A 24,280-nucleotide genomic window follows, 5' to 3' on the forward strand; every position below is an offset into this window, starting at 1 on the left:
CACTGACCTCCACTCTCAATGTGTTTTTGTGCATTTGTTATGTATTCAAATAATCGCTTAATAACTTACTTTGTTAAACTTTGTTCTGTAAGCCGTGTGTCTCCCATGGACTTATAGGACAGGTTATGACAAATTAGGGGCTCGACTGGGATCCAGGTTAATTTATAGTCATGCATGTAATGTTTGAGTATGGGGGATTTAGGATGTGTCTCTTGATTCAGCTGGTGCGTTTGGGTACGTGCTGATTTGTTGACTTGGTCTTGGTGTGCATTTGGCCAGGAAGAGTTTTGTTTTGTTTGGTTGGTGCTGATTTGGCAGAAGCAGTGGGTCTGTGCAGTCAACACTGCACTCTCCTTGGTTCCTTTGTTTAATCCAGCTGTTGTTATGGCCACAGTGTCCGATTTTGTTGATACTCCATCATGGGAGTTGTTAGATAAATGCAGCAAAGAACAGCAGTTGAGAATAGCTAAGCATTATAGGGTTGATGATTGTGGCCACAGCTGTACTGTTTTGGCAAGGGTTTGTTGATTGAAGCAGTTTCAATTAAATCAGAATCACATTTACTGCCAAGTAGGTTTTCACCTACTTGGCAGTAAACCTGAAGAGAAGAAGGGTATATTAGTGCATAACAATGAACATAGTAGGAGAAAATCAAAATTAACATGGAAGAATGGTACTGCAAGTCAAAATGCATACACAGAAAATTGACATGAAGTGAAAAAATATAAAAACAATATGTACAATACAACCACTATTTAAACGAGGAGCCTAGCTCAGGTCCAGGTGACTGCTGGGCTTACTTTTGAGCAGCAGGAGTTACTTTTTGCTTTGGAAAGGGTGAAACAAGAATATGAAGATGAAAAGGGGAAAATGAGAAGGAGGCTGTAAATTTGAAATTAAATTTTCAGCAGCAAATATTGGATTTGCCAGACTAGCTGCATGGCTCTGTGGACGGCAAAGCAGGTCTGCTGGTCAGTCCACCACTTGGGTTTAGATTGAAATATCTCAAAAACTAGAGGACGGATTATCATTAAATTTGGTGGGCGCATTCATAGTTCCCAGAGGATACATTCTAAACACTTTGATGATCCTCTGACTTTTCCAATCACCTTGTTAGCATAGTGATGAAAGCAAAAACTCGAAGTACAACCTCACAGCTGCTAGTACGACTGTAGACTCTTAGTCTTGTTGACCTGATAGCAACCTCAGAGAGGCCTGATATGTACGAACAGCTTAACAAGTGCCTATTTATGGACAAACAACTACCTACTTAGATTACTACTGCTTCAGCAGGAACAGAACAAATTGATCAGAGTGGTCTTAGGTGTCAGTTCATGAGGGCACAAAGGGATGAACAAGTTCATGCAACTAAACTGGCTCCCCTGTGGAGTCCAGAGTGACAGCTTAGACTCTGTCAGGTTCACAAGAATATAAATGGTGTAGCTCCTAATTACGTCATCCCGCTGGTCAGAGAGGCTCACAGGCTCAACACCAGGTCCAGCGTGGCACATCCAACACCGGTAAGAATCAGAAGCCTGATGGGTAAAAGTTTTTTCAGATATTTACTCAGGGTTGGAATAAGGTTCCTAATTGGATTCTAACTATTTTCTGTACAATGTTTTTTGTGCTTTTATATATCTACTCTATTACTCCACATGCAACAAGGAGCAGAACGGAAACAAGTCCTCACTTTCTTGTGTTATCCTTGACGTTCTTTTACTTGTGCATGTACATTGGTGTTGCAAACATGTAATTGTCCCTTTACAATGAACTGTCAAGCAAACAAACAAACAATCTTTGAAGCCCTGATATATAAATTCTGTCACTCTTGTTTACTAAATGCCCAACTGTCCTCACTAGCCCCTGGTTTACTTGCACTACCTACCATTCACACTGAACAGGTTGATTAGAGTAGTCTGTCTGAGCTTCTTAGCTGGAAATGCTTCCTATGGTTCCAGTAGGGGTTGTCTAAGGGCCTGAGTGAGAGCCGTTGGGAGGCAACCATATAGTCTAAATACAGACTAACCCAACTGAGGAGCTAAATGCAGCTTAAAGGTGTAAATAGCTCTGGAGTTGGCTGTCACATTTTATCGCAATTGGCAGTACTAGAATTCCTTTCACAAAAGTTCTTTCAGACATCCTTTTAGCTTGTTGTTTAGATGTGTAAAGTTATTTATTGATGCATTTATAGTATTAACAAATTCACATATAGTTTTTCAAGCTTATAGCCTTTGACTGTTTTTAGTTTTGTGATTAACAATATTTAGTCTCTTCCTCTCTCCTCTTTGTGTGTGTGCTTTTCTGTGTGACGAGCTGCTGCATACAATTGCCCTTGCAGGGATACATAAAGGTGTATTGATTAGAATTGGAAGTCAAAAATATCAATTTATTTAGTTTTACTTTACTGCTTTACATTAAGCTCGGTCAAGTATATTTGATATTATCCAGTTTTGAAAAGGGTTTCATGATCCCAAGTAGTGATAAAATGTTTCAACCCATAGAAGACGATGGTATTTTTTAATTTTCTGGAAAAAAAAACATGTCAGTGTGGTTACACTCCAAATTTGGATAGTCAGTTTTCAGTAATGTCTTCAAAGGCCATTAAAAGCAGGAGTTTGTGGAAACAAGTGTTTATTCCTACATGGTTAAAACTCATTCTAACTGGTGTCTCCAGCAAATTATGGCCACCATAAAATAGTCCACGATAGACAGTGATTTTCTGCCCCAGAGTTCACTTTAGGGTCAAGGCTCCAGAATTGTCACACTCACTGTAACTCACAGCTCAAAGTGACAAAAACATCACAGCAAATTTATGCTGTGCAGACAAAAACTCTGCCAGCCTGCCCTAAGCGCCTCCCAGCAGTAACTGCTCTGATCCTATTACTATATTAACCAGACAATAAGACGTGTGCAAAGCCCACATAGAGGGGACTATTCACGTCATGGGTGAGCGGTTTGCAATTCACATAGTGTATTAAAGGCAGCTGTGTGGGAAAAGTGAATACACTGTGATTGAGTGAGGTCAGGAGTTAAGGGCAGATTCAAAGAAATCCCCTTAATGTACTTTCAGCCTATTTGTGAATGTAGTCAAAGAAAATGGACTGGTGTTATTGCGGCAGATGTCAATGTGAACATTCGCTTTAACTGTTCTTCTGGAAAAACACAAAAGTAATATTCAAGAATATTTGGTCTGTATTTCAGCTTTGTTGGCTCTACAAAATGATTTTCTTTCTAAAATGAAACATGTCTCGATTAAATTTACCATTGCACTTGTAAATAATAATAAATTACGAACTCTGATTAAAACAGGCTGCAAAAAAGCCTCATGAGCCTCTATTGATTTGTACTTTAATCAATAACCAAAAAAAAGGTATTTTATCTGTGAAAGCTTGTAGGCTACACAAAGCAAAGGAAGCTCAATATACTGCATGCATGGCCAAACGAGAGAAGCAGGAGTTTATGCTTTGGTCAACTGTGCAAAACTCTGAAATTAAGATAAACGTGTCATTAGAGGTTTGGCACAGTTACAATACATGCTTTGTTTCCTGTTGCTGAAAATACAGCCCATTCTTATACAGTAGCAAAGTGTATAAATGTCTGATCCGGACATGTGTGGCATCATGTGGCAGACAGCAGTGATACAGCCCCTTAACATCATAACTGTGAGGTCAGGCTTCAATCATTCTGATGAATAGCTCTGCCATTTGCCCATGTGCTTCCAGTCACACCGGCCAGCGGAGGCTCATTAGCCGGCTAGTGAGGCTAGTGATGGAAGTTGTTGCTGCACAGCAGACGTCAGCGGGGGTCTGTGAACCTGCGGTTGCAGCCAAAGGAGGGGTCAGGCTCCAGAACTGTGGGCTGCCACAGAGGAGACAGCCGCCTTAATCAACTGCAAAGTTCACAGCAGCACACAGCATCCAATTAACCAGCAGATAAATCACACGGCTGACCACAGAAGAGTGTCTGAGAGAGTCATGTGTGCATGACTGAAGCGTCTTGTGATGATTCTGGTTCCTGCATGTCTGTTTGTCTGAATGCTTTGATGCTACTGTATACAACCAAAAAACACCTGTTTTGTGGTGAGTGAAAACTCAATTTCAAAAACATATTTTGTCCTCAAATGTTTTTGTCATGTTTTGTTACGTGCAAATTAAAACTGCATATAAAACATTTGGAAAGAGTTTTTAAAAACTGCACTTTACCAGGGAACACATAATCGATTGATGGGGTTTTCATCTCATTAGTTATCAATAAGTTAGTACGCATTCATTTCTAGCTTAATCTTACATTACAGTTTTACCATAGTCAAATGGTTGTCAAATTAAATAAAATTTGATGGTTCCTAGACTTAAATCATAATGGAACATACACTAATATAGTAACAGAGAGCAATTAGTTTCTAATAAAAAGGTAATTTTAACTAATGAGTAATAACTTGTCCTTCACTCAAAACATTCACGTCCCCTCCTCTTGGGACCAGAATGGAAATAACCCTAATGGCTTTTCGTGCTTTTTGTGTCTCACCTCTTTAAAGGTTTGGCTATCACAGCAGAGCTGCAATTTCAAATGGAAACAAAAATCAATCGAACAGTCAAACTAGTCGAGCTGGATGAGAAGCGACTGCTGATGGAAATGATGGTGAAGATATTACATTCAAATCACATGCTGATATCTAAATGAGAACAGTTAAAATGTTTGTCTGGTTCATCAGCGGGCAGAATGGAGACAATTTAAAAATCATTTACATGTTATAGCACCTAATGAGAAATGTGAAGATGAAGTTAGTCACTGTATCACGTATAAATTGCAATTGCTAAAGTGAGGTGATGGTCCAACAAAATATACATGCAGACAGAAGTAAAACATTAGAGTTACAACTTGTACCTACAACAGTGCTGCCCACAGGCCAAAGCTGACCTGCCATAAGGTTTGATTTGGCCAACCAGATGTTTCTAATGAAAAAAATAAGCAAAAATAAAAGAATATAATCACTGTTTATGCTGTTTTCAAATAAGCAGGGTCCCTAACTATCAATTCTTTTTCATAATCTCAGCATGGCAGGTGAAACGCACCATTAAGTTTCACTTTTGCCCTCCAAGGGAAAAGGTTTGGGCACCACTGATACTACAACAAAGCAACTATTAATCATATATTAACTTACAATAGCAACTGGCAATACAGAGGTGAATAGTCACACTGCATAAACAACACAAGTAGGCTACATGTGCCAAATTGTGAATGACTGTGGACTTCGGGGTAAACAATGACAAAGCAATCTACAATACACTATCCCATTCAAAAATATCAACCGTTTCACCTTCCCCCTGAAAGTCAGAGTCCATTCAATAGCTAGCAAATGCTTTAAAATGCATAAAGCATCCCTAATGAGCAGAAACAACAGCATGGCATCAGCCGCACAGATGAGTCAGCGTGTGTTTATACACTAATGGCTGCATATTGTTTTCTGTCCCTCACTGTGTGACTAAGCATGCACTCGTTTGTGTTGTAGCAACAGCTGTAATCCGAAAACAATTTCAGCAGCTGCTATGTATGTGAAGTATTTGCCTGCCATTCCGCTGATTTGGAAACAGATGGAAAAAGGGTAAAAAGATGATCAAGGAGCTTTGCAAACTGAGGGATGACTGGAAAACTGCAACCGGTCCAGCACATTCAATTTGCGTTTCGGATACTTGAAGGGAAGCGGACTGTGGAGTTTAATCAAAATGGTGGAACGCTTTAAAAATATCAAATCTCCTAAATTTCACCATGTCACCGAGACCTCAGTAGACTTTTACCTTCACTCTAGCTGTTTATGATAGTCGATAGCTGCTGTCCTCCCTCATTCAGATCAAGTGATCCTTCTCCATTCTCCAATAAAATCTAATTATCATCGCCTGGTGGACAGCAGCTAGCTCTGGCCTCGGAAGTGACACGGTGGTTACATCATTTTATGGATTACTGCTAGTTCCGTGGCCATTTAATCACCTTGTACCATAATCTAACTATTTGTCAATCAGTTGCATACCCCCATTACTCCCCATGGATTTGCCCTCTATTAACCAGTGTTGTTGGCCAAAGACTTCCCGTGACCTTAGTGAGATTTGCCAGACAAAAACATGAGGAAGAAGATGGCTGTTTGTTGGGGAGTGTGAATCATAACAAATGGATGCAACAAAACAAAAGACGTGAACTATGCTCTTTTCTAAAGATTGTTTGCTGGTAAATCGCCAAATTCACCAGGTGCAATCACTATTTCACTTGTCAAATGACTTTAATAAACAAGAACTGGAGAAGTCGGGTATTTTGTAATCATACTTTACTTTTGTTTAAACTGTTAGTGTTACTGAAATGAACAAATTGTTCAGCCTCAGCCAAAGACCATGCAGAATTTGGCTTGTGCTGGGCTTCTTTTCCTCCACCCTTGATTAAAGCTACATGTCTTAATATATGACACTGAATTAAGCTTCTATCTCTGTGGACAAATGAAATGTTTCTTCTACGGAAGGTGAGAGTGGTTTTCACTGCCCTGTGCTGACTACGTTTTTCTTTAAAATCTAGGCTGTAGCTTATAAATGAAAGAACAGGCTGTGTCCAGTCAAGTGGAAAATCACTTTCTCCTTGTCACTAGCCTACTCTGGAAAAAACAAAGACCTGTTTTCTGGGGGGAGCCTATAGCAGAGAACAACAGCACAGTAATTTGAGATAGCATAGAGAATCAGCACAGAAGCATGTGATACTACATTGAGATTTTGGAGAGGGGAGGAAGAGAATCAGCCAGTTTCCACCATCTCTTACCAAACACCCCATAAACTGTGAGCCTCAATGAGTATTTAAGACACACAAAAAAACAGCCTCTCCAAATCAGCTTGCCATAACTCCTTGTCTACTTTGCATACAATCAAAAGCTTGTTATCACGTACCCGGCGCATTTTCAGTATCCTGTGACAAATGCTCACTTCTTGCCACCTGCGGCATTTGTAACAATCTCCGGAGCCATCAAGGTTAATTGGAATCAGGCGTTAAAAGACGTTCAATATTCTAAAAGTGACAACAAATTATGTTAATGGTGGTTTGAAGTCCTTGTTATCAAGGTGGAATCAATCATGCCCACATCCCTTGAGGTCAGCAGCCATACATAGCAATTAGCAATGTGTGTGTGTGTGTGCATGTGTGTATGTGTGTGTGTGTGTGTTTCGGTGTGTGTATCATGAATGTAAATGTCAGACAGAAGCTTATCCTCTCTGCAGAGAGCAAGCAGAGGATCTACTTAAGATCTTGCAAACTTTACAGTCCAAAAAAACAAAATGAGCACACAATGCAAAATGATGTCTGACCGTATATGTTGCCTTGTTTCCTTCCTACATACTTAAAGGAATAACGATTACATGTAAATTACACTTCTGTGAGATAATGAGCTGGACGTGGCTATCGATGTCCCATGGCAGCCTCGCACAGGATTTACATCATGACAGTCAACAAATAATGAACTGTAACTTCTTGTTTTCTTTCCCACTGAGCTGTGTGACAGGAGCAAACCTGATGGCTGTTTTCTCTGTGGCATCTGGTTCATCAGCTGCAGGAAGATCATCAGCCAGAATCTCTTCAGGACTTCGTGGGTCATTCAGGGGGGGCTTCTGCTCTTTGCCTTTGATCCCCATCCCCGCCGTGATGGCATTCCACAAAGCACTCTGGGACTTTGAGCCTTCAAAAAAAAGAAAAAAAAGGAAGTCTTTGTGGTGTTTTTATAGTGCCATGAATCAAGCTTTTATTTGTTTACCAGGTGGTGTTTTGTATTCATTATTTACACATTTCTAAAAAAAAACAGGATAGACAGTACACACATGCAGGATCTCAGTAAAAGGGCGTTAGAGAATTGAGTGCCTTTGTAATGCTGCCCCCATGTGGCTGTATATTGTCAATGCTATTTTATCTCAAAAATAACACACAGTCAGCATGTAGCAACACTACTACAAAAACTCGACTTTTGTGTAGAGGAGGGTATTTCAACCTTCATCACCACATTTTCTTGAACTCAACACATTTGGAGTTGTCATGTAAAGTAAATGTGTTGTACTTTTATACTTTTTATCCTCAGCAGAGAACATTTTCTGAGTAAATCTACTGTCAATAAGGTATGTGGCTGGATTATGGTAAGTAGCAGCAAAGTTATTCCTGGAGCATCTTTCTTCAACTTTGAAAACAAAACAAAAATGCTGTTCCTCTCCATTTTAATGAGGTGGTCTGGAGTAACTAATACCTCATTAATTCTCTTTAATGAGATATTAAAAGTATGAAAGGGTTGAGCTCTTACCACTTTGATCTGAAAGGTGAATTATTTTAAATGAACAAATTCAGTATATTCAATAATGAAGCCTGACTAACATGGAGCGAACGTTACACTCACGTGCAAAGCTAGCTTGTGGTCTCGTGGAGCTGTCGCCATCTTCATTTGCCACTGGAGGAAGAAAAACAGATGGAAGAGAATTAAGTGAGGCTGTTAACGTAAATCCTACAAACTACAAAAATATCTACTATCTACTGATATTTATCTACTAACTGTATGAGAGCCACATTTTCCTCGACATGACTCCACATGTGTTTCAGAATGTATTCCTTTGAGGTCATTAGTTCAGACTGTTACGAGGATAATTGCCCAAATCCTCCATGCAGTACCATTCATTTTAATGAGACCCTGCACATTCTGCTCTCTATAAGAACATTTCTGTGTCTATATTTTTTAAGTATTTTATTTCTTGAAATCAAACAAAAGAGATGGTGAGCAAATGCGTGAATCAGACAGAGACGGAAAGGTCATTTACCGTTCCATTAAACCCTTGAATTGCCTTGAAGTGTGATTTAAGTGATTGTGAAAGTACTATAATTGTTGCTGTCACTTCAGACGAGGTAAACTACTGGAATCTCTGCCCACTAATCACTGCACGCAGTGTGTGGAGTTCACAGAGTGGCGACACATCCACACATCTAGCAGTGTTGTTGAGGGAAAAAAAATACTGATTCGAACTAATTTAATATGCAGAAGGGCATCTTAGAATGAACAATCTGTTAAACATTGAACTTGACCTGGCTGACAAACAGCATCAGAAGACACTGCAGCGCTCCACTGCTGCCTGAAGCTCACACTGGCCAACTCTGAACAGCAACTAGTGCTGGCTCCTGTGATAATGCACTGGTGCCATGGTCAGAAATGGTTGTCGAGAGCTTGAGCTGTGGCCAGTGTTTGTGATTACACTCCACATTTCACAGGTGACCATCACCTTGACTGAATGTTGAATTGTAAGTTCCTCAAGATGCAGTTCTCTTTTTGGCCACTAGATGCTTGAACCATAAAACTCAGACAGTAAAGAATTAAAGACAAAAACTTCAGACCTCAGTAAATGTTTTCTACAGAGGGTTAGAAACTCTAAAGGTTACTTGGTGGTTATTGGTGGCTATTTTCAAATTAATGAAATAATAATAAAATAATCATTCATTAAGAGCAAGGTTTATCTAGTATTTCATTGAGCTCTGATGCCATCATTTGTTTGGAAAACCTTTTTAAGATATCATGTGTTGCCCTTGTTTTCAGGGTGATTGAAGTGTTTGGTTTTTTTTTTTGAGTACAGCACTGAAGACAGGGACATTTTTGCATTTTTTCTTGGACATAAACCAGTTAAACCTGTTGAGTGAACCCCTCTCAGCTTCAGTTTTATCAGTGAAGAAAGGAGATGGAGATGTTATCCAGTGCAAGGGGAAATTAGCTTCTATTGAATATGCTGCTCTTCAGCTGACTTCCTCACATCAAGCTGCATTCTTAAGCATCTATAGGCCTCCTAAACACAGTGCAAGCTTCCTGATTTTGATGAACACAGAAAATGAAAGCTTCAGACATTATTAGATATCTACGTCAATAATTACCCATGGTTCAATTCTCAGGCCTCTTCTGTTCAACGTCTACATGCTCTCACTGTTGAAGGCTATGGAAAACAACAAAGTATCTTACCATAATCACACAGACACAAGCACCGGCACCTAACATGTCATCTCATCATGGATGTATAATACTGTACATCCAGCTGCTACAGACAGTGGCAGTTACCACCTAAGCCCCGTTGCTAGCTGCCATTACCACTATTTGAGACAGGCCCTGCAGAAGGAAAGTGTGTACACATGCACGCTCAGTTATACTGTGCAGCACCCTCAGCAGAAATATGCTCCTGCACGCATGCCTTTGAACCCCTCTGAGAGAAAAGAGCTATCTGAGACACAATTTCCCAAAATCACTATCTAATTGGCCCAGCTGTCTTCAAATAAAGACTGATTCATTTAATTTTATTTATTCTAGGAACTCTTTATTCCCGAAAATTCAGTGAGAACATGCTTTAATATTCCGCTTCTGTCATTAAAATCTTTTACACTCTGCCACCCACCTCCAATGCACGTTCCATTAACTGTATTTCCAGTTTTGTCTTTGTGATCTGGAGTCTATTGTGTTCCATGTGGAGACTGTATTCTTTCATGGGTCTTCATGAAAGAACCTTCACAGGCAGCACAGGAGCAGATAAGAGTGACCTTCATTTAAACTCTAAGTAGTTGTAGAGTCCTTTTCTATATCATTTCAGTCTGCAGTTCCACATTTAATATTTTATACAATGTCTCACAATGAACATCCTGTGTGCCGTGGAGGTGTGGTGGCACTCCTCATGATAATGGATAACCATGGTGTGTTAGAGGACAAGGACATGCATGTTTTAATGTGGGATACTGAGGATGAATGTGTATGTTTGTAGGCCTCATTAAGTCTCTCCCATTGGCAAAGCATATAGCCTCTTTATCATCAGCCTGTGATGAATATTAGCAATATTGTTGGTTTAGGCTTATAACAATAACTGCTGGAAGAAGAACAAGGTTAGATGCCAAAGTCAGGGTTTGGGGGGTGTTTGCTGTCTCTGGTGAGCTGCCAGTGCCACCAGGGATGCCTTCAAACTAGTTTGACCAAGGCTTTAGCTCTTAAGCTTCTGTCAGGGGTGCCATTGGGGGCTGCTTCCTGGTTTCCAGGCACAATCCTTTTTCCTGTTGGCCAGAGTGAAGCCTGAACTTTGTTTTTTGACTTCTTGTTTATATGCTGCCAAGTATGGTTTACAATGATCAGATTACAGGTGAATAACTAACAAAATGTACCACAGTATACAAAATCCCACCAGTTGACCATCAGCATGTTTAGTCTGGTAAATGCTGACAGATGTTGAAACAACTGTTTTTCCACACAGAGTTCCCTTGCTTTCCCTGATGCTACTGTTTTCAAAAAGCTACTTGTATGTCTGTTCTCTGCATACGCATTCATTAATATTTGTTGCTCCACTGGAGTGAAATAGGAAGCTCTGCTCTTTTCACAGCCAAATTGCTTTATGAGCGCTCAACTGACAATGGTTTTAACGTTCACAGTGGATAAGCTTTAGTCAGAACGAACCTACGTAGCATTGGCTGAACCCATTCTTGTTTAGAAACCAAAAACTTGTCCAGTTAAATCAACTCAGAGTTTGAGATTCATGGTTTGCTACACCACCCACCTGGAGCAACCTCTGTTCACTGATTTGGACAATATTAATGAAGACAAACTTGTAACAGCACCCACAATCATTAATTACATAATTTAATTGTTCTCTCATGCTCGTCTGTATGCAAAAGGTGCACTTTACCAATTTTACACAAGGTCAGTTTACTACAAGGACTATTGTTCAGCCTATGGAAGCAGTTTAATGCTGGTCAAGGCTGGTCAACTGAGGCCAATGTAACACAAAATATACATATTCTTAAATACTCCCAGCCAGTCATTTCACAGGTGTCTAGTGCAAATTATAAATTGTATAATTGTATTGGGAATATGACTGGGTCTGAAAAAAAAATCTGTCAAATTTATTTATTTATTTATCTTGCTTTAATCCATGATACTGAAAAACAGCACCATGGTCTCACCATGGAAACAGACATAAGTTTATTTTCATGTGTAAGAAATGTCACACTGATTCTACCCCTTTTATCTGCTTTTCTCCTCCAAGCATTTGTCCAAGCACTCATTCATTTAACGAAATGTATTAATTTCACAGCAATAGCTTTTAAACTACAATATTTCGACAATCCAAACATGTATTCAGTCATTTGGGAAAGAGAAATAAGACAAGACTGTCACATTTTAACAATCATTGTTATACAATGTGTGTCAAAGTGCACTGAGATATGTAAGCCCATCATATTTAATGGGGATAATCAACTACATTATTCCAAGGGCCAGAATTTTTCTAACCACACACTGGAGGTCGCATTAAGAAAAAAATCACTTAAATTCCCAATTAGCCTATTATTGTTTAATATTTTCATTTTCTTAAAAAAATTATGTTTTTATGAGCCTATATCAGTGTGAACAGAGTCCTAAAAAAACATGGAAAATAAATGAATTCCGAACTTTTTGGCTCCCTGCCAGGGATTGGCAATTTAATCAATGATCAATCTTCTGATGGACTTCCAGTAGTGAGAAGAGTTAGATGCGCACATTTTCTGAATTCATTAATTTTCTGGCAGGCCAGATGTGACCCACAGCCCATCAGTTAATGATCACTGATATGTAATTTCACTGGGTTTACTTTGGTATATTTGATACATTTAACTTTATTTATACTGGACTGACGAAGACAGGCATGTGTTGTTGTAAAATCTAGACATGAGTACACACAATGACTGCTACTCAGAAGTTTAGAGAGGTGTGTAGGGAAAAAGACCAACCAGGTGTCAAGCCTTGTCATTACTAGAAGGCATTAAGAAAGAAAGAAAAAGAGCTTGTGAGTAAATACATATGTTTTCAATAAAACTGTGGTTTGTTCAAAATCGCCACCAAGCAAAAACTGCATTTGTCATTACAAAGACACACACGAGCTGAAAAGTTCAAATCTGTTTTCTTCACACAACTTATGTAACATCAACAAAAACATAACACAGCTAACAAGGCTAACCCACGACTAAACATCACAGCTGGAAGCCGAGCAGAAGCTGCCAGCTACAGCTGAAGCTAAGAATTTAATAGAGTGAACACAAGGTGTCCAGCCAGGCAATGAGGTACCAGCGCTTAGGAGTCACGCTTCAGAGGAGGTGATTGGCAAAACGCTGTGCAGACTGAAACCAAGGCCCAGTGAGCAATTGATTGTGACACTTGTAGGTTACCATGACAACTGCCATGCTTGTGGACAGTGTGGCTGTGTTGTGGGCCACATGTGATCGAGGCAGGTTTCTAGAGGTGACAGGATGCCGCCATGCAAGTGGAAAATCTATCATCTGTGCTATCATAAAATCTTTTAGGGCTGCTTTTAATGCTTTTGAAAAGACATCTGGAAATGATTTCCTCTTTTTGTGTACTCGCGCCCGTAACACAGATACATTATCAGTGTATTCATATCACCAATATATGTTTAGGTGCTCTAAGAGTGGTGGGCAGTGTGTGCCATAGAGCTGTTTTCTAGTACTTCCTGTGTTTCGCACTATGCAATAATAACAGCATTGAGCTCATGGCACACAGTTCAACCAAGGCGAAACTTTACAGATGCACTATGCCAGCACTTCAGTAGTATGTAGGCACTGACCAGACCAAAATGTTGTTTTTGGGTCTATTAAGTTTACAATGGTATAAGGACATCTAGAGGAGGAAAGTCCCTGACTTGACAAAGACAAACTTAAAGGCAAATACTGGAATTAATACGTATATTAACTATTAATTAGTCTATGATTTTAATGTTATTTCTTTCACAAGTGAGGGGTTTGACTGTGAATGAGATGAGCGCATCTCTTTAAATGAGCATTATCATGTTTGTTGTTTTAAAAGTGATTCTGGAAGATTGATTCTTGGTAACTACCTCAATTTTTTTTGGTCACTTGGGGGTATATACTGCACGATCACTGGGTGAAGTTGTGCCGATTGAGTTAGTGAACAGTTGCTTCTTGAACACATCCAGCAGATATGGACTAACAATAGCATTCATGTGAAGTGACAATCATTCATTCCTAAATTCTGTTTCTGTCTCCACCAGCTCTTGAGGGAAATGTGTGGCTCTGTAACTGCTAAATGTTCCACTATGTTCACCATTTCATCACTTCATGTTCACTGCTGCTTGGAGTTCAGCAGGTTGGGTGTTGTTATCAAAGCAGGTGTACTTAAAAGAGCTGCTTTCTATGTCTGATAAGTTTGATAAGAGCAGAAACAATGAATTACAATGGTAAAGTTACAGGCTGTAAAACGGAAACAATGAGCTGAGAGAAGCTAAAGAACTTGAGGTGAGTTGGGTGACAATTCCCTGTTGAATTGTTGAATCAGTGATCCCTTTCACACAAGACATGGTCCACTGTTAACATAAAAAATATCGATTACTGCAGCTTTAACAAACTTTACAATAAGATTAGAAAGAGATACGATAAACAGTTACTATCCATACATTTCCAGCCCTACTGCATCTCGATTGAAAGTATAATTGGAAAGTTATTCAATATTTGAGTTGAAAGTTGTATATGTGGGTTGAAACCTAGAAGCTTGTTGGGTTTCTGGTGTTGTCACAGCAGATGTTTACTGTCAGCTGTGGCAAAACGTCCTCTGTAACAACGCTGTCCAAAAGTTTGTCCAAAAGTCAAATGGATATGTTATTAGTCTTGAAACTTTAAATTCGTCAGTGGCTTCAACATATGTTTTCTTTTGTGAACAAAGGTGAGAAAAAAAACTTTCACTGTGAAACTCAGTAAAAGTTTAACATTCCTGCGTACACAACGAAGCTGTCAAACAACTTCACATAAATACCACCACATTTGAGGACTCAGCTCCTCTGCGGTCCCCAGCACAGAACACATCGCTCTGTTTCAGCACTCACTCCTGAGAGTTTTCCCAAGCGCTTCAACAAAAAACAAGGAAAGCAGCACATAAGTTCATCAACACTCTGGTTGTCAAGACAATAGAATGAATTCACAGTGACGTCAGCAGCACAAAGCTTTTGTGTGAAGCCCCCTTGTTTCCATGGTGTAGTTGCATTACAGAGGCAAGCATCAACTTCAGTCGAATGGACTAATGTGGCGAGTTGTGCAGAAGGGCTGAAATGTGATGCGTTTAACGATGTCCCTGTGTTGCTGCCGAACGCCTCATTGCGCTGCCTCACACTCTCTCACACACATGCATTCTGCTCCTGTCACACACACTTTCGTGCTTCTAGCTCACACGCAAACACACTTAACCTTTCCTCCCGCTCTGCCTACCCGGCAAATTCTTACCGATGGTGATGTTGAAGCCATCAATGCTGAAGGTGGCACTCCGACCTTTTCTAAATCGATGTTTCTTGGAGTTAGCTTCCATCGCTTTGGCACCCTCCGGTCACCTTTGTGCCTTTTAATCTGTTTTACTGCCCTTGTCAGTTTCAGCGTCTTGTTTCAGCTTTGCTTGGGTAACAAAAAATGTAATCCTCTGTCTCGTGCTGTTCGTGCTGAGCGCTGGTGGAAAACTGTCAAAGACTCACCACTTCTCATTACAGATGCTGAGCTGGAGAATTTCTCTCAAGTCCTTTTCCACGCCTGTGTCTTTGTTATACATATCTCTTCTTTCCGTCTCTCTGTCCCTCACACCTCAACAAGCTCATTTCAGCTTAGGAGCTTATGGCTCTTGATTTGTTTTTCTTCTCTCTTTCTCCCTCCACTCCTCCCTCCCTGCTTTCTCTCCTCGTCTCTCTTCCCCAAGAGGTACAGTAGGTGTGTGTGGTGGGTGGCATTGGTGGTGGCGGATGGGAGGAGAGAACATCTCAAGAGGTCTGTAAATGAATGTGACTCCTCCTACGGTCAAGAATTTATAGGAAAAGCATTGGAAGCTCAGAGTTGCTATAGCACAGGTCTGTCGTAGTCGATATCAGTTCTGCTCTCACACATTCAAACATGCAAAAATGGACTCCAAAATCATATTCTGCCACACTTGCATTGATGCAGGAGCACTTAGAGGGGAGAAAAAGGTGCAAAGAAACAGAGTGTGATTAGGTGTATTGAGTCAAAACTAATCATTAAATCAATGCTATTTACAAAGACAAGGGAAGATGAAGCCCATTAACAGTATACATACTGTTCTTTTGAAAGAAAGAAATCAAGCTGTGTGGTACCCACTTGAATGGTTATGTCTGTAAGAGGTGCAGAAACTGCCTAAAATGCATTCATTTTTCCCCTTTAAATGCTCGTTCACAACCACAAATGACACTGGAGCAAGGACACTGCGTTCTTCACTATTCTGAGCATCCTGGAAAAATCTTGCCTTTGTGCTTATTTAAACTACCTTTCATTTACCCAACACACATCTCCACACCAGTGCACATGAACACACACTGGCACATACCAGATCAACAAAGGATGAAAAGCTCCCCTCATTAGCACCTTCTGACATTTAGCTCTGGAATTTTACATGTTTAATTTTTCGTGTTTAATTTCAGGAAACACAAGCTCTTTTATTTGTCATTTCCACACTCAGTTTCTGTACAAATCACTTTCACTCTCAATTTCTCAACCAACATTTTGTGATTTATTTACTTATTCAACTATTTTTCGCTGCCCCATTTGTCATCAGTCTAGGCTGTCAATTTGGTCTCAATTTGTAAATGATTTATGATACAGTGATTAATTTTAGTTTAAGTCAAAACTTGAATCGTAAACTTCTATTATTCAACTATATTTGCCTATTTATGTTTATTAGTTATTTCTGTTTATGGTTGTTGTAGCCTTGCTGTTGTTTAACTGTGTTTTTTCTATCTGAATGTGCAGCCATTTTTCCAACTACGTTTTTGTATGCTAAGGTTAAATCTGAAAAAAACATTTAATTTACGTCAGTGGCATGCCATATAATTTAAGCAATGTGATAACCAAGACAGGGGATTTTGAAGCATTAACACGTCCCCAATTTAATCAACAGTTAATAAATGCTACATGATGTCTGTGTGGCTACAAATCTCATTGGTAACACCTACGTCAAAAATCTGTATTACGATCATACTCTGGTGAGTGATCAAACATTGAAATGAGTGTGTAATCTCAAAGGGTGAGTATTCACCAGTTATAAATTATCTTTGATCTGTCAACAAACACAATGGACACACAAATACAGACATATAGAGTACTACTAAATACAGGAATTCATGCATGATTTGTTAGTGATGTTGTGAAGGTGTGTGAGGAAATGGAAATCAATCACAATCAGGAGATCTATCCAATTATAACAGAGCCAGTTTGAGTCACTCAGTGCAGTTCCAGCGGACACATTATACCCTTGTTAGATAATTACACTCCATCTCATTTTGTTTTGCGAGCTACAGTAAGAGCTCTTTACCCTCTCCTTCTCCTGTCACCCTGCTCTCCCCAGCCTCCAGTTCAGATTGTATGTAGTAATTTGCGAGGATCCTAATTTTGCAACACTCACTGTGCAACATCAAGTGCCCGTCTGTTCCAGGGTAGCTTTTGTGTCAATGAGGGCATGTGTGGGAATACAGCAACTTTATTATTCTTTGCTTTTGCCTGCAGACTCCCAGGTAACCATTTGTTTGAAAGGCTCAAACTGGTCACTTTGCTGCATTTAAATATGAATAGCTTGTTGAGGCCACAGTTGTGTCAATATGATTAATGATATCATCATAATACTGCAGAGTCCTGCCACCATTATTAAAGCCATCAACAGGTTGTTTGCAGATGACGTCACATCACTCTTTTGTTGTGGCACAAACTGCAGATGGAGGGCCAGAAATGATTTTCTGTATAGGAAGCACTATAACATACACTCAAAATGCCTATGTTTTGCATTGTTTACAGTTGCTCAGATTAATCAAACCAAGAAATCAGGAGGAGCTGACTGTAAGTAATGTACCCCATCTTGTTTCGAGACAATCCACGTATTTAGTGGCGTTCCACCAGATCTTTTCGAGTGGTTAACCTAGCAAACAACCATAACTTAAACGTTAACATTCATCACTGCGGTGCTCAAAGTTTGCTGCTTGATTAAGCCACAGGAAAATAAAAGCTATACACCCCAACAAAAACAAAACGTACTTGGGTGCTCCGGGATGATCGAGGTCTTGGCCCCAAGGGTTAATTGTCGAACTAGTTGTTTGATGATTCAGAAATTTTAACTTACATAGCTTGCACTGCACATTTATTTGGTTTACATTGTTGAATTACCTCCAAACATCATTTCTGCCTGGTCACCATTCTGCCTGTAATGTTAGATTGAGTGATATCTCACTGAAAACATTGAACATTAACTGCAGCTGCACAGATCCATCATTTTTGCTTTGTATCTGTGCAGATATTCATAGCAGTTACATAACTGAGTCCCATCCAAGAAAATGTTAACTTTCCATACAGAACAGGGTCATTATAGGTGTGTGTGTGTGTGTGTGTGTGTGTGTGTGTGTGTGCCTGTGTGATTGCTCTATACACTGAAATCAAGTACTTGAGCACTCATGCCAGTGCAGTTTGGTTCAAAGCTTCCTGTCAAATGCATTTTTGGTTATTGACATTAGAGAGGAGATTACATAATACACTTAACTGAAGGAGTTAAATGCTCCTGCTTTTATTTTCATGAGGCTTTAGAAGGCTACACGATGTTCTGCAACTTTATGTATTACCTTGTAAACCATGGCATTGCAGGCTTTTCACAGAACACCCTTTTAAAAGCCTCAACAGGTACTAATGTAAGGATGGTGGAGGTGTTTGGCAGTCTGCCACTCTCTCAGTCTGTGCAACATTTTAGTCACCAGCAAGATTCTTACATTCATGGACAGTAGAGGATGAATCCTAATGTATATGGCAACCCAACAGCTCTCCTCAAGTGCCACCATGAGGCTAATAATTTCACCTGTACACAAGAAACATCACAATCTACAGCAAAAATTGCCTTCCAAATTAATTGGAAACTCCCCAAAGAATGAACGCTTTCCATTTTGGATATTGCATGAAATTTTTGTCAAGCATCATCAATGGGTCAACTGTCAACTTTACACATAAGGTAATATGGACTTAGATATGCAAGGCATTTATTGTGGATATTCATAGAGAACTAACCCTGATGTGTTTGGTGACCCTCTGACATTTCCTCAGATTGCACTGGAACTTACTGAGCACATTTATGTTTCCCACTAGTGAGGTACAACTACAAGGTCTAAGCAATATTACAACCTTACCAGGGCCATAGTTCTTTCATTTGTTTAAAGACAGCAGTTGACCCAGAAAAGATACCATAAACAAGACTTAGACAAAAGCAATTGTAAAAATGAGTGAGTAGAGTAAGGAAACAAGAGTATAACTGAACTCTTGTGGACTGTACATGTATGTGTCTGTATATGTAAAACAGAGATTAAATGATTAGAAAAAAAATGCAACAATTTTGATAACCACATTTTTTAAGTAAAAATGGCAAAATTCACGAGTTGTTGTTTTTTGGTTTTCATAGTTCCTATGACGGTAAATTGAATATCTTTTGGTATTTGCTGTGTAAAACTAGACATCTGAAAAATGATTCAGTCAAATGATCAATGAATTAATAGCGAAAATTACATGTAGATTAATCACAAATCAATCAACCTTCAGTTGCAGCCTTCACCTAAAACACTAAACAGTTATCCCAACAGTAATTGAGAGTTACTTAGACTGTTATGGTCGCAACACATTAGACTCAGACATCTAGTTCAATGGTTAGCTTCTGAGACAACAAAACAATAGAGAATCGATTGCGATCCCAGTGGCATGTGATGTAGCTGTGACACATCATGAGTACTGATATCAGCAAGTGGTCAATTAATTGCAGGAAAACTGAAATCACAAATAACAAATTAACAAGCACAAACAGTTAACGAAAAAGAGACCCTACAGATAATGCTCCAACGAGGGCGTCTGGCTGAAGATTCCTGTCAATATTTGCTTGGTCACAGATCTGACAAAATGGTGGATGTAACAATGTCAGCTAAACTCTAACTGCCCTGGAACTGTGCCAGTGGTGGTTGCTACTAGCAACAGAATGTTCAACTCAAACCAACTGGTGGTTCCAGAATAATCACACAGGAGCGGAAAAGAAATTCACCTCATTCACCATGTCAACTGTATTCACCAGGTACAGTTTGTATGATCAATTCATACGAGACCCCGGATGTTTGAAACGAGATTACCTTTACAGATGGTACCTTCCTTTCAATTTAAGTTAAATGCATTTAATCTTTTTAATCAAGTATATTTTATTTGATGCATTATTTTAATTATAATTGCTTTTAATTAATGTACAGTTTTCAATAAATCTTAATACCACCCGCCACCCCCCCACCCCCAGATAATCGCATTGAGCCTATTTAATAAGGAAGGTGTGTCTCTGGGCTGCTGATACAGCATGACAACACAGACACCAAATGCGTCCCAAGAATTCTGGTTCACACCTGTCGAGCAGAATTCACAACATATAATCCAATGTATGCCAGAGCACATTTCAAAAGGATCATGTCATACAACAGCTGCTCTGAGAGGTGTATTCTATACCCATACATCTGTTGAGCCCTTGTCAAGATCCATTTTCTTCAAGGGTCAATACTCTAGCGACGTCACTGTCACTAGGCAACGAGAAGACCTTTCAGACATATATTGCATATATTACACTGAGGATGAGAAGGGGTTAATATGGCAAAGAGCACTCATTATGTTAGGGTGGGTTTTATATTATGTATAATGAAATTATTTTACTGTGTTATTTTCAGTCTCTGTTTTCCTCACCGACTAACGTCCTCTTCCTCACCTCAGTGCAGACAGTGCTTGTTGGAATAATGCAAAGGAGACAGAACAAATTCAGTTCTTGTGGGATTGCAGAAGTAACAACTACTATGAGAATGTCTCATAGCACTTTTACTGTTTAACAAGTAAATGTACTGTTGTTTTTTTTTTACAAGCCAGTGCTACAGCGGATTGTTGGCACAAAAACACACCTGCTAGCCTTTGCTGTATGTCCACAGAGTATCGCTCAACCTTTGATCTAGTCATCAAACACCAGGACAGACCATCACCAATAGACATTAATTAGTCATGAAGATAAAGGGGAGGTGAGAACTAACTTGGGGGATTAGAAATAGTGTCTTGCACCAAACTGATCCCAAAATATCAAAAAATACATTACAAATGAAAATAACTGCAATAACTAATCAGATTATAGTCCTACACATTCCTCATTTCCTGGACACTGTAAACTGACATTTCATTGTCATTTTATTGTGTAATTCATTCAAACGCAACACCCATTTTGGGGCCTTTGATTGTGTAATCTGTCCCAGTAGCACAAAACGATTCAAGACAACAACTACGCAATCAGACAGAAAAACAAGCTCATTAGAGGTGTCCGCTAGACTGTGGAACGACACACACTTTGTCAGTCCCCACACCACCGTCACCAGAGTGACACAGTCATGTAATTAAGACACACAGGGTGCCAGTGAGCTTGCCTTTCCCCCTGCTAAATACTCATTAGAGGCACCTTTAAGGGTAATGTTAGCCTGTGTTGGAAACCTGAGGGAAATGAGCTGACAAAACAGAGGGCTACATGAACTGTCATCTGAATCCTGCTGCACCAAGAAAAAAAAAAAAAAAAAGGTCTTGAGCGATACAGTGCACAAGTTCAGCTAATGATTTTTGTGCCAGCGTGGTTCCAGATCAAAAAGGCAAAAGCAGCTGGGTGAGTGATTAGGTCAGCAGGGCAAACAAATGTAAACCTTTTGATTAGAACCAGACATTTACATTTCCCGGTGCTAGCATTAGCAAATTTGAACTCTGCACTGTGTTGTTTCTTTTGATGTTTCATCAAATTGCTTGTTAAAGGAGCTGTTTTTCAGCCCTCCTCTTGACAATTTAGCAGAGCATACTTTGTAGTCTGCTCTACTTTTTTCATCATTGCTTTCCCTAAAATATCTCCAAACTGCTGACACTGTTCCTTTGCCGCCTACCTGAAACCTACCTAAAAATGAGTAGTTTATGACTACAATTATGAGTAAATGGGCAGAGAATAGGACTTGATACTGCTATCTGTACTGGTGCATACCTAGCAACTAATCATTATTATTTGGACTGAGTCAGAAACTACACCAGCTCTGCTCTTTTTATGAATATGACACATATGTAGTGTTGGAGACAGAGCAGACTGCAAATTATTACACCAGTCACAGAGGCCACACTGCAATGTAACAGCTCAGACGCCAAAGCTAAACACTTGTCATGGGTGTTGATTGTAAGAACAACACCTATTTCAGCAAATCATGTGCTGTTGCCATTTTTTCCTTGCATCATAAAAATGCTTAGAAAAAGACAGTAATATCCTTAAATATAAACAGCCTCTATTGGAAAGTATTATCATCTCTTACAAACAAACCTTATCCCCTTCCAAACGTTCATATACAGCTATTCTGCAATATCAAAATGCAGAGATGTAATTAACATTCATATCAAATAAGTGGCAGTTTATTTTTCTGATAAATTAAAACATTTTTGTTGATTCTGACATTAAAAAGAAAAAACTACAAAAACCAGTAAAACCACCAGCACCTGAGTCCAGGTCACATTGCATTGCCCTAAATGTATCTGTAAAATGTTCAGTACCAGTGTTTTTCAATTGGCTATTAATACAAAAACTTCTTGTGGCAACTAAAATACAAGGTAGTGTATAAATGCATAGCCTGAAGCCTGACAATATGGATATTCATGTGATTTTGTGAATCCAGCTGCATGACAAGGTTAACAATATCACTTATGTCAATAATGGCCAGATGTGCTATGACAGCTGATGTGAACCTGAGCCACCCACGCTGAAGGAGCTCATCTCTATACTTACTCACAGTGCTACATCATCATTGCACTTCTACCTGGACTGACACAAAATGTTGACATTGTAAAGTCTGTAAAGTAGTTTAGTCACACGTGAAGAATATTTACAAAATATTTGCAAAATCTACAATAAAGACAGACTAGAGTTTTTTTCTAGTTCAATATTTATGCCTTCTCTCCTCCTTCACCTGCATTTTTTCCTTGCTGTCTATCGGTCGTCCTCCCACTGTGAGACAGAGATGAAAGGATGAGATTTGAAGATGAGGGAATAGATGGAAAACATATTTGCCATATGGGGCACACTTGCTGGATGCAGTGTCATTTTAAGTGGATCTCAATTACTTATGACATGTGTCACAGCTGTGTCACATGTCACTGGACTTGCAGCAGATTGTTCTGCATTGTTTTGTTGCCTCACAGCATGTTTTTAGTTCTTGATTCTGAAAAGGCCTTTTTGTATTAACATGAAAGAAGAAACTGTTCAATCATTTCATGACACACACAATGTGACATTTAGAATAAACTGCAAAAATTCAAGCATTTTGTCCATTAAAATTCAAGAGTTTGACGTGTCATGTCCCACTGATTCATACATGCACACCAAACACTATTTATCAAGAGCTTTGTGAATGACGATTATTCAAATTGCGATTGAATTTGTAACTTCATTTAAAATTTTCAATCGGTTCTAGACCAGATTATAAATGCTGATCGACAGACTTAGTAGGCTTGTTGTATTGTTAAATTGTGAACGCATTAATCTTTCATTGATTTGCCTTGCTTCTGTAGTACCCAATTACAAAATATATTTCCAGCTAGTAAAACAGCTGATGCCTCTTAATTTATTGATGAAGCATACATCATCATATAGTAGTAGACACGGCAGCAGTATACATTAGACTGCCATTCCAAAAGCACTAATCATCTATGACATTACCTAAGATATGAACACATTTATGAAGGGTTGTTCACACATTGCCTCCTTCAGTGATGAAGGATGCAATAGTCTTCCTGGGATCCTCATGAAGATTTGCTGGTTGATAACCAAATAAAGTTCTGAAAATGTTCCTAACATTTTTCTTTATGTAATTAGCATAAATAAACATAAGAATCATCCAAGTATCTAATAAATGGTTTACAACCCACTGTAATGTAGTTGTAAGTGTACAGGATAAGATGTAAAATACACACAACTTTACTCCACTATATCTCATTCAAGTGTGTTATCTATTAAAATATCATCCAGTGTGACTCTGCTACGAGAGCCAGTATTGCAATCAACAGCAGGGTAATTGCAGCTCTTTAACATCACCATTATTAAAGGATCTTCCCAGTAGTTTTTATATTTACACCTGATTGTATGACTGACCATAAGACATTTCCCATAAAGCTC

At 39.2% G+C, this 24,280-nt stretch overlaps 1 protein-coding gene across 2 annotated transcripts in view; it reads right to left on the minus strand.

The window, feature by feature from the left end:
- pde1cb (phosphodiesterase 1C, calmodulin-dependent b) overlaps window positions 1–15,642 on the minus strand; it is a 79,770-nt gene extending 64,128 nt beyond the window's left edge. For both annotated transcript variants that reach the window (XM_076745507.1, XM_076745506.1), the window contains exons 1-3: window positions 15,295–15,642; window positions 8,405–8,455; window positions 7,537–7,702 (exon numbers count right to left, since the gene is read on the minus strand). In XM_076745507.1, the coding sequence (XP_076601622.1) occupies window positions 7,537–7,702; window positions 8,405–8,455; window positions 15,295–15,376 (299 nt within the window). In that variant the 5' untranslated portion in view covers window positions 15,377–15,642. The remainder of the gene's footprint in view (window positions 1–7,536; window positions 7,703–8,404; window positions 8,456–15,294) is intronic.
- Between the last annotated feature and the right edge of the window lie 8,638 nt (window positions 15,643–24,280).

This window comes from Chaetodon auriga, chromosome 12, assembly GCF_051107435.1.
Source record: "Chaetodon auriga isolate fChaAug3 chromosome 12, fChaAug3.hap1, whole genome shotgun sequence".
In the NCBI taxonomy this organism is placed as follows: Eukaryota; Metazoa; Chordata; class Actinopteri; order Chaetodontiformes; family Chaetodontidae; genus Chaetodon; species Chaetodon auriga.